The 14,188-nt window shown below is 39.6% G+C and overlaps 1 protein-coding gene across 1 annotated transcript in view; it reads left to right on the top strand.

Annotated features, from left to right (window-relative positions):
- LOC131250623 (peptidyl-prolyl cis-trans isomerase CYP59) overlaps nt 1-14,188 on the top strand; it is a 109,151-nt gene that overhangs the window by 93,590 nt on the left and 1,373 nt on the right. The window contains exons 12-13 of the mRNA XM_058250912.1: nt 847-955; nt 14,035-14,170. Of these exons, the coding sequence (XP_058106895.1) occupies nt 847-955; nt 14,035-14,170 (245 nt within the window). The remainder of the gene's footprint in view (nt 1-846; nt 956-14,034; nt 14,171-14,188) is intronic.

The raw sequence follows: 14,188 nt of genomic DNA, 5'->3' as shown, positions 1-14,188 counted from the left end.
TATATATATATAAAACCTCTCTTTTTTGATAGGTAAGCTGGGCTCGAACCTGTGAGCTCAATTTTGAAATGCAGGTTCGCTGCCATTATGCTACGGTCTTGAACGCCAGTGTAGTCCTTGTATTGGTGCATCCCGGAAGAAGCATTCATTTTTTGGTGCAAACTGTTGCATCAGTTGTACTACTGTGATTGACAAGTTTCCATCCGGTACAAGCATGCTGTAGTGTGTAGGCGTCTAGCATATTTGCATCTTTTAGATCCGCAGTGGCCACCATCTCAGCCTTATGTTTGTCCCAATGCCCCCTAGTTTCTTGGTACTGACCATCAGTATTAAGCATCAGATTTCTCTGCCGGATGTCTTGAATCACCTGACTTTCGCCGGTAGTATGATCTGATAGACCTGTTCATCAACATCGTCACCGGTCACCAGAGCTGCTGCCTCCAACATTTTTATGCTGGATCAATATGGAATCTGTTCCCCTCTTAGCGATTCCCATCACATGAACCACAATCTGAACCTGACAACTAACCCAAGTAAAATTTTATAGCCTTGTGATATGGCACCTTTTTCACAGCTTTTTTTTTTTTTTTTTTTTGTGGTCCTGACAACTAGCTTTGTTCAATCTATTGCATTTATCTACATATGTCACTGGATCAAACGCCCTAAAGGTTGTGTAGAGCTTTGTATTCTTACAATAGACATGCTACTATAAGTTCCCATATCTAACTTCTTTCATATTCCTACACTTTATTACCTGTAAGTTAAATCTACATTAGTTGGCTTTCTTGTAGTCTTCACTAAATTAAATTTGTTTAATTTTATCATCTAACTAAGCTTGTGTGGCAGATGGATAATGCATTAATTGATGACCGAAGGATACATGTGGATTTCAGTCAAAGTGTTGCTAAATTGTGGTCCCAATATAGACGCGGTAAAGGAAATCAGAATGGTAAAGGTAAATGCTGAATTGTATCATTGTACAGAACTTCGGCTAGATATCCTTTTATAATTTGTTTATGTTAGATCTTGGGAGCATTTTTTTTTCTTATTCTAGGGAGACTCATGAACATGGTTCCATCAATCGGGTATGATATAGATTCACCGGCTGTATCATAATCGAATTGGCCACCCCCGATCAATGTTCCTAGTATCACCTATATTTTCGGTAATTCAGTCAATATTATCAAAAATATTGGCTGATATCATCTATATTGCAAGTAATATTCCAATATTGGTGATATTTTTGGATTGCCAGTCAGGCGATGCCAAAAAGCCCAAAAACTGCGTTTTTTTCTTTCTACATATCGGCGCTAATCAAGGTGTTCCGTTGCGGTATCGGTGGGCGTAACGGTGCCCACCGTTACCAATACGGATACGCTGTGTAACGGTGCAAAAATAAAAATAAATGGTCAAAACATTATGAAAAAATATCCATTAAATCCGGAATATTCTAAATATTCCAAATATGCATTCATTTATAATTTGGAACATGTTTATGGTGGTGTAACGGTCCACTCTTTAATAAGAATGCTATATCGGGTTGTCTAATAGATTTATGAACCTGACAACCTAGAATTAACTGCAAACCTTTGATATTTAGTTTTCTAACTATATAATATCTATATAAATTTACTATAATGAATGTAATACCAAAACATCTTATATTTTCAAGTTTTCCTTTTATTTATAGTGCTAGTACATTGCATACTTCGTGACTCACATACATTTCATTTCAATATATAGAGTTTAAGGACTTTTGTATCCTATTATGTAATTCATATACTTAACAATTTGATATCATTTTCCTTAATAGATCTTTAAAAAAAATTAAAATTAAATTGGGGTAAATAGTGTTGTCAATTCGGGGCTGATTAGGGGACCGTTTAATGCCCTAAACTGGCCTCAAATTAATGCAATCTATTGGCACTTATCCCACTAATGGATTGGTGGACATTTATTGGACAGTGAAAAATGAAAAATATCAAATGGTCCTATTTCAAAAAACAAGTGTTTGCAAACTAATAGTGAAATTATTCAAACAATTTAATTTTGGGATTGTGACTTAGCAACAATGGTCCCAAAATTTAATTGGTTAATTTTGAATTGATATATACCTCATGTATAAATTTTTAGGGCCATGTACGTGGGGGTTCACTCGATTATGTATTATATATACATGTCATCCATCCGTTTTGTTAACTCATTTAAGGGTATTGGAAAAAAATGAGGTAAATCCGGATCTCAGGTGAACTACTAGTGGGCCAGGCAGGCCACCTCAATGTATTTGTATATCCATGCCGTCAATCCGTTTTGCCAACTCATTTTAAGGCATGGTCCAAAATTTCAGGTAGATCTAAATCTTCGATGGACCACTAGTGAGCATGCCTTTAAAAGTGGGGCCCACCTCAGAGCATTTGTTGTATATCCATGTGGTCCATCCTTTTTGCCCACTTATTTCAGGGCATGGACCAAAAAATGAGGTTGATCCAAATCTTAGGTGAATCACAAAATAAGGATTTAATTCCCACCAATTAAAATTTCTTAACACATTTTATTTTGGGATCAAGCTGCTATTTGTGTTCTCCCTTCATCAAGGTGAAGGTCCATGTGACCTCATCAACAGGTTGGATGGAAAATAAACATTATAATGGGCCCTAAGAAGATTTTAACGGTGGGCATTCAATCCTAACTGCGTGGTCCAATTGAGATTTTGATCCCTTCATTTCAAGGATCATGCCTTAAAATGAACATGAAAAATTACGGATGGCATGGATTTACTATACATAAATCAACGTGGGCCTCACCCCACGTAATAACATAGTGCGTGTGCACTATGCAGCGTGCACTGTAGAGTAAAAAAGAAAAACTGTGTGGCACAGAAAAAAAAAAAAAAAAAAAAAAAAAAAAAAAAAAAAAAGAAGAAAGAAAGAAAGAAAAGAAAAAAGATGAACAAGAAAATAATGAGAAAGAAAAAAAAAACCAAAAGGGTTAAGGCTTACCTATGCTGGAGATGAGAGAGAGAGAGAGAGAGAGAGAGAGAGAGAGAGAGAAGAAGAAGAAGAAGAAGAAGGAATGTATGTTTTTTTTTCCTTCATTTTTTTCATTTTTCTTTAGGGTTATGGAGCGTAACGTTTGTTACGGTACCATAACGGCTGTTATGGGCCGTTACGGGGCTTTACGAACCCAAAAAACAAAAGTGCTCCGTTTCGGGGCCATATCACGTAACGGTTGATACCGTTACCATTACGTATCAGCCGTTACGGCCGAAAAGTAACCGATTTTTGAATACCTTGGCGCTAATATCACCAAAATATTGGCAGTGTCGATACCTTGAAAATAACATCACGTAAAAATTTCAATTGTCGGCGATACTTTCAATATTACTACCAATACTATCTCATGTCTAGGGAACATGCGTAAATTGCTGGAAAATCTAGGAAAATTTGAAAAAAAAAACATAGTATTTTTTATTTTTATTTTTGTAGATTTTATTTGGGGATTTGGTTAAGTAGGTTTCGAAGAATCTTCAATTTTCGTGAATCAAATCCCTCAATTTGGGGGAAAAATTGGGAAGGGGGAAAACATACGTAAATAGTGAAAAAATAAAATAAAATTCCTATACTAGTTAGGGAGTGGATTTTGACCACCCCTCTTCAGTTTTTGTGAATCGAATTTCTAGAGTTGGAGGAAAAATTAGCAAAGGGGAAAAAGTGCCTAAACACTGTGAAAATAAGAAAAAAATAGACAATTTATTTTATTATTAAATTTTTTTGGGATCTAGTTGGGGAGTGGATTTCGATCACTCTTCTTCAATTTTCGTGAATCAACTTCCTCAGTTTGGGGGAAGTTATGAAGGGGGAAACGTGTGTAAATACTGTGAAAATTAGAGAGAAAAGGAATTTTGTTTTATATATATATATATATATATATATATATATGGGTTCTAGTTTGGGAGTGGATTCAACAACTCTTCAAAATTTTTTATTTATTTTACCAACTTCGCATTGCTAACGCACAAGGAGCACGTTTTGGGAATGCACATAGCTCTCTTTAGAAGATTAACGGTAGTGAGCACCCAATACCTACTTATCGACCATGCAAGCTTTGGAGGAGTGCCACCACTCCCAAATGAAGCCCAAGGGTCATGAGCCTGGGTCCACAATCGCACCCTTCGAGGTGTGAAATCTATAGAAAGAATGGATCGAGAATTTGTTCAACTCTCTAAACTCCACACCGAAAAGTCTTTCGTCCCCAACACCAAGCAAACACTATGAAGCTTCTTCGAAGCCCTTAGGAATTCCTGCACTTCCTCATGAGAAACAATTCTTCTATAGGCGGGAAACCGCACCCAATTCTCTACATTAGAAACAAAGCAATTGGCCACATAAGATTTGGCATTCGAAGCTATCCATGACAGTCTAGGGAACTCGGCACAAGGGACCTCTCACCTAGCTAGACATCTTCCCAATAGAGCACCCTTTCCCCATTTTCGACTACAAAGCACCTTCTTGAAACTCTCTCTCCTTCCGCACGCGTGGTTGTGTGTGTGTTGGGGGTGGTGAAAGGTCATCTCTCCATAGGGCGTCTTCCATTTGGAAGTTGATAACATCAATGAGGTTTTTATTTAGGAAAGCCATCTCCTTTTCGATCGGTGATGGATCCAAAGTTAGATTCTAAGAGAACACCTGGTGTGGTGATTCTTTCCTCTCCCAAGTTTTCCCGAGGTTAGCCTACTTAGTGTTGTCTAAGGACATTAAAGTGAAAAATTGTTATTCGTGCTGCGGTTTTTTTTATAGGCAACAATAACTTTCTTAAGAATCCTGCTAGAAGCCGGGAAAAGAATACAAGGAAAAAAAAATGACCCAAAAAGGAAGAGACAGACTTGGCGTTTGTTATATTAACATAAGGAGCCCAACTCTTGACAAGATCTTTGATAAAACATATAACTCTATCTACGGAGGTCCCACCATTTCGAAGGCAACACTATTTCTTTCCTTCCAGATTGCCCAAAATAAAGACATTAAAGTGAAAGATTGTTATTCGCACTGCAATTCCTCAACTATTTGGGCTACCCCTTGTACAAGGGATCTTACGGATATCGAAATGGAGGGTCTTCTATCTGTTTTGCAAATGTCGTAGTGTGCCCCATCCCGGTCTCCCAAGGACTCATTGGTGTGGCACGCTACACTCACGCCCACCATTCCGTTCGCTTCTCGGTCAGCTCCTTTTATAGATGATTTAGTTGCCTTCACTTGGCTGGTGGGAAGGAACAAGATCTTGCATATAGATAATCTCCAACGAAGGGTCATGGTTATCCCCAATATGTGCTTCCTCTACAAGCAAGTTGTGGAATTAGTTGACCACTTACTCATCAACTGCCATTTCTCTTACAAGTTGTGGTTGCATTTCTTCATTCTATTCAACACGTCATGGGTTATGCCAGGTCCCTCTAACAAGTTGTTGTGCTCCTAGCATGGTGGGGTGGGTGTAGGCATATTAGGACCATTTGGCAACGTACTCTCCCAACCATCTAATGTACCATTTCGTATGAGAGAAATGGGAGTTGCTTCCGTAACAGTGCCAAGGTCTAGGGAGAAGGGATGGTGTATGAATCTCCTACAACTAGGGTTAGTTGTTTCCAAATAGGGGATTCATCTAAGTGGCCATCCTAGGGCTTATAGACAATGGATTTTTCTATAGAACCAAGGTCTAAGCTCTAGAGGATGCAAGGGATCAAGCACATCATAAGTTTGAGCTTGGAATGCTCATTCAAAGTGGTAAATCACAATAAATGTGAAACTCTCCCTCACTCCTTTAGTGGCGTTTTGAAGACCAGAAGCTTTATATAATGAGGACCCCTTAACCCATTAAAGCCCCTCCTCAACCCCATATTTAGAGGCAACCACCCTTTTCAAAAGACTCTCTTCCTCTACCCCAAATCTCTATATACACTTGCCCAATAGGGCCATGTTAAAATCCTCCACTCTCCCAGTCCTGACACACCCTAGCCGAACCGGCCTACAAACCTCATCTCACTTCAACAAATAGAATTTATGAGAGTTAGACAATCCTTGCGATAGGTAGTTGCACCTTAATTCCTTCCGGCACTTGAACAAAGACATAAAGTAGATTGGCATGTTTGACATTGCTGCTATAATTAAAGTGAGCCTCCCCCCAAAGATAATATCTACTCTTCCATGTAAATACCTTAGCTTTCACTCTTTTGACAACCCTATCCTAAAGGTCATTCGGCAGCTTGTTAATATAGAGAGGAAGACCAAGATAAGTGGTAGGAAAAGAACCAACCCCACACCCAAACACCCTAGCCAACTGGCCCAACTCCTCCTTGGAGCTTTCAATCCTCAGAATTTCACTTTTCAAAGTGTTCACTATCAACCTTGAGACTATTTCAAAGCATTTGATGATCTTTTTTAAGTTATCCACCATGCCTTCCTCAGCTTCTATAAAGAGAATTGTATCATCGACGAACTGTAAATGAGAGATGCTCCACCACAAGCCTTTAAAGAGACCTTCCTCTTGCCCTTTATCTAACATTCTTCTCAATCAAAGCTTTCGTGACCACCACGAATGGGTAAGGGGATGAGGGGTCCCCTTATCTTAGACATGCTCCAAAAAAGCCTTTTGGCAATTCATTTATCAGAACTGAAAATCTAGCTGATTGAACGCACAATTTAATCCAACTTCTCCACCGATCCGTGCAACCCAACCTAAGCAATATATAATCTAAAAAGTCCCAATCTAGATGGTCACAGGCTTTCTCGATACCTAATTTGCATACCACCCCCCTCTTCTCGTCCCAATGGCACACGTCAATGCATTCTTATGCCACCAACATACAATCCACAATCAGTCTATCTTAAAAATAAATAAATAAAAATCAACAATTTGCCTGCCTTCAATAAACACATTCTGAGTCAGGGAAGAACACTGGAGAGGAACATTTGAAATCTAGTAGCAAGAGTCTTCTCAAGGATTTTGTAAGGGCTTCCAATCAAACTAATAGGCCTATAATCTTTTAAGCTCTTTGCTCACTCCTCCTTTGGAGTGATGGCTATGAACGAACTCTCCATTTTAAGCTAATCAGCCAATTGAGAAAAAAAAATTCTTCAATGAACTGCACCACATCCCCACCCACCACCTCCCAAAACTCCTAAAAGAAGGCTAAGGGAAACCTATTTGGCCCTGACACTTTATCTTGACCGAGACCAAACACTACTACTTTGATTTCACTTTCTAGGATCGGCCTTTCCAACTGATCGGCTTCACTAGTGGACAATTGGATGAACTCCAGATTGTCCAAAGGCAGACTTGACCACCCCCCATTAGACGAGATCCTTATAGAAATTATTTATTGCTTTGCTAATTTGCTCCTTGCCTTCAAGGCGAGTATCATTCACCACCACACTTCGAATATGATTCACTCGAGCCCACGTACAAGTGATCTCATGAAAAAAAAGGGTATTATTGTCCCCTTTTTTCAACCAAGCCGCTCTGACCTTTGCTTCCATTTGATCTCATCCTCCTTTAACTACTTGTTATTCTCGCACAAGAACACCTCCCTAGTGACCCGTTCTTCACCTATCAACTCCCCCTCCTTGATGTCAAGCAATTGGATCTCGTACAAAATCTCATTAGACTTCATTTTGTCCCATACTTGCTTTCTCCATTCAACTGATTTCTTTTTTAACATTATCATCTTTTGGAACAATTTAAACCGTGTGTAGCTTTTCACCTTTAAAGATTCCCACATATCATTAATAAGACCTCCAAATCCTTCTAGCTCCAACCACACTAAATTAAAGCAAAACAACCTCCGTCCCCACTTCCTTGTCCACTTTCAGCAAAATCGGGCAACAATCCAAAACTGGTTTTGGAAGGCCCTGCAATGTGAATGTTAGGAAGTGCTCTATCCATGAGGTTGACACCGAAAATCTGTCAAGCATAGACTGCACTGGTCTTTCCTGACCATTAGACCACGTGAATATGACATTGCCCATACGAATATCCACCATTTTGTTTCTGCTCACCCACCCGAAGAAGCCCTTCATGCTTTTAGTAACTTTCCTACCACCAGATTTTTCACACGAAAATCTAACCACATTGAAATCCTTGCCTACACGTCACAGTTCCATCTTCTCTTTGTTGGCTATACAAACCAAATTTATAGGCTTTACAAAGCCTCAAGACAACTTAGAAAATCTGATTTTGTAGAAGTAAGGAAGAGATTTAGCAAAACAAATAGAAATTTAGAAATTCAAATATTGAAACTATTTCACGGCTGCACACTTGCTGTAATCGGATACACAACTCCTTTATATAGACATTTGCACCAACTGTGAAATGACTACAATACCACTACTAGATTCTTCCATCATTTAATGTTCTTAGAAACCTACATAGGTTTTTCATCTTCCAAAGCAGCTCCTTTAGAGCTGCAGCTGTTATGCATGGGGAGTTCAATAGTCACAGGCTGTTGCTGGAAAATGCCAATTTTAGTTTGCAAACCAAAACATGCTTCATTCTAAGTATCGATTTAAGTTTCTTGAATGTATCAGTCGGCAATGCTTTGGTGAAGATGTCCGCCACTTGTTCAGTGGTATGACAATACTCTAGCTTCACTTGATCTCTCAGGAAATGATACCTTGTATCAATGTGCTTGCTCCTTCCATGTTGCACCGGATTTTTGGCAAGTTCGATTGCCAACTTGTTATCCACGTATATAACGGTGGATTCCTCCTGTGGATGTTTCAGCTCCTTTAGTAGGTTCTTCAACCATATTGCTTCACAAATTGTGGACGATGCTGCCACATACTCTGCTTCACATGTGGACAAAGCGACCGCACTTTACTTCTTTGAGTTCCGCGTGAAGGCAGTTGACCCGAGATAGAATACGTAGCCAGTGGTGCTTTTCCTTTCATCTTGGTCACCTCCCCAATCACTATCGGAGTATCCATACAGAATCATTCTTTGCTTTTCTATAAAAACATTTCTCGAGTATTGTGTTTATATGGAGCGGAAACATATGATTCATCGCCATCTGGACTTTCGCAATCAAATGTCCATGCATCTCTTATAGAAAGAGAAGAATTCTCCATGTGTATGACATATCCTTTTTCTAGGAGATGTCCGAGACTCAGTATATTACTTTTCATGTTGGGCACGTAGTACACATTGGAGATGTAGTTTGGAACATCATTCTTCTGAAAGATTTTGATATTGCTTTTACCTTTCACCGGCGTCTTTGACGAGTCACCAAATGTCACATGACCATGAACTCCTTCTGTGAGTTCCTCAAATAGGCTTTTGTTCCCGCACATGTGATTGCTTGCACCTGTGTCGAGATACCATACATCCGGTCGATCATAGCCTTTCTCTTGTGCAAGGAGCACTGTGGAGTCTTCCTGGTCACGACTCGATGCTTCAGCATAGTTGGATCGTTCATCGTGATCCACTGGCTTGCTCCAACAATCCGATGCATAATGGCCAAATTTGTTGCGATTCCGGCATTGAATATTTCTCATATTTCCGCGACCGCGCACAGATTGGCCTCAACCATTCCCTCTTCCACGGAAATTGGTAAAGTACTGTTGATTTTGTGGATGGTTCAGATGATATCCACATGCCCTTCCTCTTGCATTAGTGCTGGTGCTGCGTCCTCCACGATTTGTATGACCACTATTTTGGTCATTTAGAGTCAACTTAGACTCTAGGGCATGTTCCAACGTCAATGCGTTATTTTTCTGCATCCGTTGCTCATGCACTTGCAACGATCCCATCGACTCTTCGACGGACAAGTTTTCCAAGTCCTTCGATTCTTCAAGGGCCACAACCACATGCTTGAATTTGGTTGTGAGAGATCGGAGTATTTTTTCTACTACCCGAATATCTTCAAACTTTTCGCCATTTCTTTTTAAATTGTTAACTATAACAAGCAATTTTGAAAAATAGTCTGAAATGGACTCACCTTCCTTCTATGTGCAGCTTCGAACTCGGCTCTAAGGGTTTGGAGTCGAACCCTCCTGACACGATCAACACCCTTGAATATGGTGTTGAGACTTTCCCATGCTTGCATGTCGTAGCTTCGGCGATTCGTTCAAAGGTGGAATCATCCAACTCTTAATATATAAAAAATAAAGCCTTTTTGTCATTTTTCCTTTGATCTTTGAGAGCGGTCTTTTGTTCAACAAAATGTGAGGCTTCTTGGCCCGTTGTGGGTTCTACATACCCATCACTGACGATCTCCCATAGATCTTGAGATCCGAACAAAGCCTTCATCTGGATGCCCCAGTTTTTATAGTTACCCTTAGATAAATTCAGAATCTGCAGCTGGATCGAGGACGCCATCACTTCTTCACACCACGGATCAACAACAACGCCTTTTTCTTGACGTAGCAGCGGCAACACCTTGATCACATGATCTGCACCTTCGAACTATACCCCGTCCCACAGGATCGTCTAGCTCTGATACCAGTTTGTTGGCTGTACAAACCAAATTTATCGGCTTTACAAAGCCTCAAGACAACTTACAAAATCTGATTTTGTAGAAGGAAGGTAGAGATATAGCAAAACAAATAGAAATTTAGAAATTCAAATATTGAAACTATTTCACTGCTGCACACTTGCTGTACACGGATACACAACTCCTTTATATAGACATCTGCACCAACTGTGAAATGACTACAATACCACTACTAGATTCTTCCATCATTTAATGTTCTTAGAAACCTACATAGGCTTTTCATCTTCCAAAACAGCTCCTTTAGAGCTGCAGCTGTTATGCATGGGGAGTTCAATAGTCACCGGCTGTTGCTGGAAAATGCCAGTTTTAGTTTGCAACTCCAATACTCTCCCTAAAAAGCATCCAATTCCGCTGACAGATTTTGACTGTAAACCGCTTTGAAAACCCAAGAAAAATTAGAGTCAACCTCTTTCAGCAACACAGATGGGAAATGACCCCTCCAGCTTCCCCATCCTCAGGCTATTGTCCCAGATAATCAGCACACATTGCAACTAATCATCTTCATTGATTAACTGAACTACCCCTTGTTCCCCTCCTCGAGCCTTTCGAGTTACTTCTTGAATCCCGAACTGACGGTTCATTGAAACTGACCAATTCTGTATTCCCCCTGGAAACCTTAGTAATCTTCCCTAGCTGAAGCAATCTGGCAATCACCATACCTCTTTCTTCCACAAACTGAAAGAAGGCAACGTCGTCTTCATCACAGTCTCCGAAGGTGCCCCTACAAGCCTACTCACCTGCCTCAGGACCTCCTTGATTCGGTGCATTTCACAGGCCATGGAAACGTGACTTTTGGGGCTACCCACCAGAGCACTAATCATCGGGACCTCGCTATAGCTGGAGCTTCTCAGACCTGGTGTTGCTACCTAGTGTTCGAGTTCACTGGCTGGAGATAAAGATATTATATCATTATCACCGATGACTGGAAATGCAGAGAAAAGGGGGAAAACATGGGGAAAACGGTGAAATTTTTCAGAAAGACTTCATGACATGCCTAAATATTTAGGAATAAAAAAAATTGCAAAGAAAGGTTGGGGGCTATTCTGTGGGCAGTTTGGGGAGCTGGGAATGCTTGCTGCTTTCATAACGATCCAGCTTCAGTTGAAAATGTTATTTGTAGGATCAAAGACCTCACTTCTGAGTGGGCAGCCTATGTAAAGCTTTCCTAGGACTGTTGGGGGCCTTTCTTTTGTTTTTCTTTATGGTTTTGTATTCTTTCGTGCCTTTGGTGTGCTTTTCAAAAAAAGTTATCTTTTTAAAAAAAATATAAAAAGAATGCATTACATAATAAGTTTTCATTTAATGGGCCCAAATATTACATGACACTTTGATTTAGTGGGATATTGGCTGTAGCGCTTTGAAATAAATACATTGTATCGTCGATACATGTGATAATATTTGCTGATATTATTGATAATATCGACAATACTTATATTCTTGTGAAATTCTGGAAAAAAAAAAAAAAAACCAAAGAACCATTTTTCATTATTTTTTTGAGGGATCTTGTCCTAGGGGTGTTTTAATTTAGTGCATTATATGTGCTGAATTATTGCACTATTTCATAAAAAATTCATGCAATAAAATCATATTTGTTAATTAAATAATTTTATCTGACAATGCATAGTTTGGGCCCCTATACAATGAAAACCTATTATGTATAGTTGTATTTTGTAATATTTTGAGTCCCAAGTGTGCAGTCGTGTGCCTTTTAACATCTCCTACAGTTCCACTGAAAAATGCCACCTTTTTCCTAATATCCCCCAATGTATACATTCCTTAGTATCTATAATATTATCGATAATCTCAATACATGTTTTAGAATCTCAGGTCTTCACTACATGTAATGATATCGACACTTTGAACATGGCCCCTGATACACGATGTGTGGGTGAATTGGCTATACGAAAAGAAAGGTTGCATAGGTGAATATATGTTGAATTGTGCAATACAGCCATTAAGGCCCTCTTTTGGTAATTTACTTTTTTGATCTCCCATTTTTTCTTAGAAACTTATTTTAGGCTACATCTAAGCCTATCTTGGAGATCACATCACAAGATTTTGATGAATCAGTGCAAAAGGGGCCATTCATTCTACGGAAAATTAGAAAGGGCAAACTATCATTTTTTATTTTTTTTCTTATGTTCGTTGTATTTCAATGTAATGGGTCATAATCCACCAAATTGTGTTTGATTGGTGCTTGATTAGGGCCTATTTGGCTTACTTTCATAGGTGGAGCCAACACGCAACATTCTTGTCAAATAATAGTCTGCACATGAATGAATTTGAATCTTTCTGGCAGCATTAGTGGCCTGTTGGATAGCTCTGGTTGTGATTCCTCAATTAAGCAAAAATTAAGAGCAAAACATTCGCCTTGCTCCTCATTCAATTCATGAAAATTCCTTGTTGGATGGCTAAGATCGTCATATCATCATTATTTTTGGGTTATGGTCTTTCCCAGTAGCCTTCAATCAGGTCAGTGGTTTCAATTCCCCACCGCTTTGCTACATGTAGCATGGAGATGAGCAGTCCATCTCAATGAGGTTTGCGGTCTATCCGTCTGCTCTCCAAGTATATATTTGTACCTCCAATCCTTTCTCCCCTACTCCACTCACTGTTTAGATTGTGGTCCCACTGCATTAGGCAATGGCTACGGTGGGTTGCTGAGGACATCACTCGAAAGATGCCCTACCTTTTTCCCCTCGGTATTACCATGGATTGCAGATCCCACATATTGCGCCTAGTCTCTTTATAAATGCTGGTGGTTGCTGTTCTTATTTTCTTTTCATAATTGAATTTCCTAGTGATTTGTGGTATTTGTAGTTCATTAATGGAACCCCCTAATCAGAGGTTTGCTGAGCCTGCACATGTGTATGGACCTGCACATCTACACACCAATGCATGTGACAATGTGACAAACATGTGCAAGATCTGACCGGTTCATCAAGTGTGTTGTAACGTGTAGATACTCTGGTTCTAAATCAGCCCAATCATCAGATGGACCAGTGGATGAAGCAAATGTATGGAGAAAAAAAAAATTCTAGCTGTGGCCAACCTGATTAGGGAGCCTGCCAGATTTAACAGAGAGAATCTATGGCGTGACCCATCTGATTTGACTGCTCGGGCTAGAGAATATTCATTGTGACCCACTTTAGCATGTGCATTGGCGTGATGGACGGTTTTACACACATGAGCGTAGCAATACATCCATAATATTTCTTTTACACAATCTAAGAGCTCAAAAATGGAATTATGCTCCAGTGAAAAGATGATCCATTGCCTCTACTTGCTGTTTGACTTCTTTCCTTCATTGAAATTGAACATTTCCTTTTCCCATGTTTATATGGAGGCAAACAAGTTAGCCGAGTGGAATGATGATAGGACAATTCACTGCTGGGACTCATTTGCCCCCTTCATAGTCAATTCCATTGATATAAATAAAATTCACAAAAGGAAAGAGTTTGTGTAATGTCACTAATTTTGTACTCTGGACACAGGCAGAGGCTGCTTCAAATGTGGAGGTCTGGATCATATCGCCAAGGACTGTGCCGAGAGCCCGACTACAAAGAAGCAAAATCCTAAATACACCTTGAAAGATGAAAATACACAGCGTGGTGGGGATGCTCGCCAAAGGTGTAACACCCCTCTCTC

This window comes from Magnolia sinica, chromosome 1 (assembly GCF_029962835.1).
Source record: "Magnolia sinica isolate HGM2019 chromosome 1, MsV1, whole genome shotgun sequence".
Classification (NCBI taxonomy): Eukaryota; Viridiplantae; Streptophyta; class Magnoliopsida; order Magnoliales; family Magnoliaceae; genus Magnolia; species Magnolia sinica.
The sequence above is the reverse complement of the archived record's forward strand: the minus strand, read 5'-3'. Positions and strand labels throughout refer to the sequence as shown.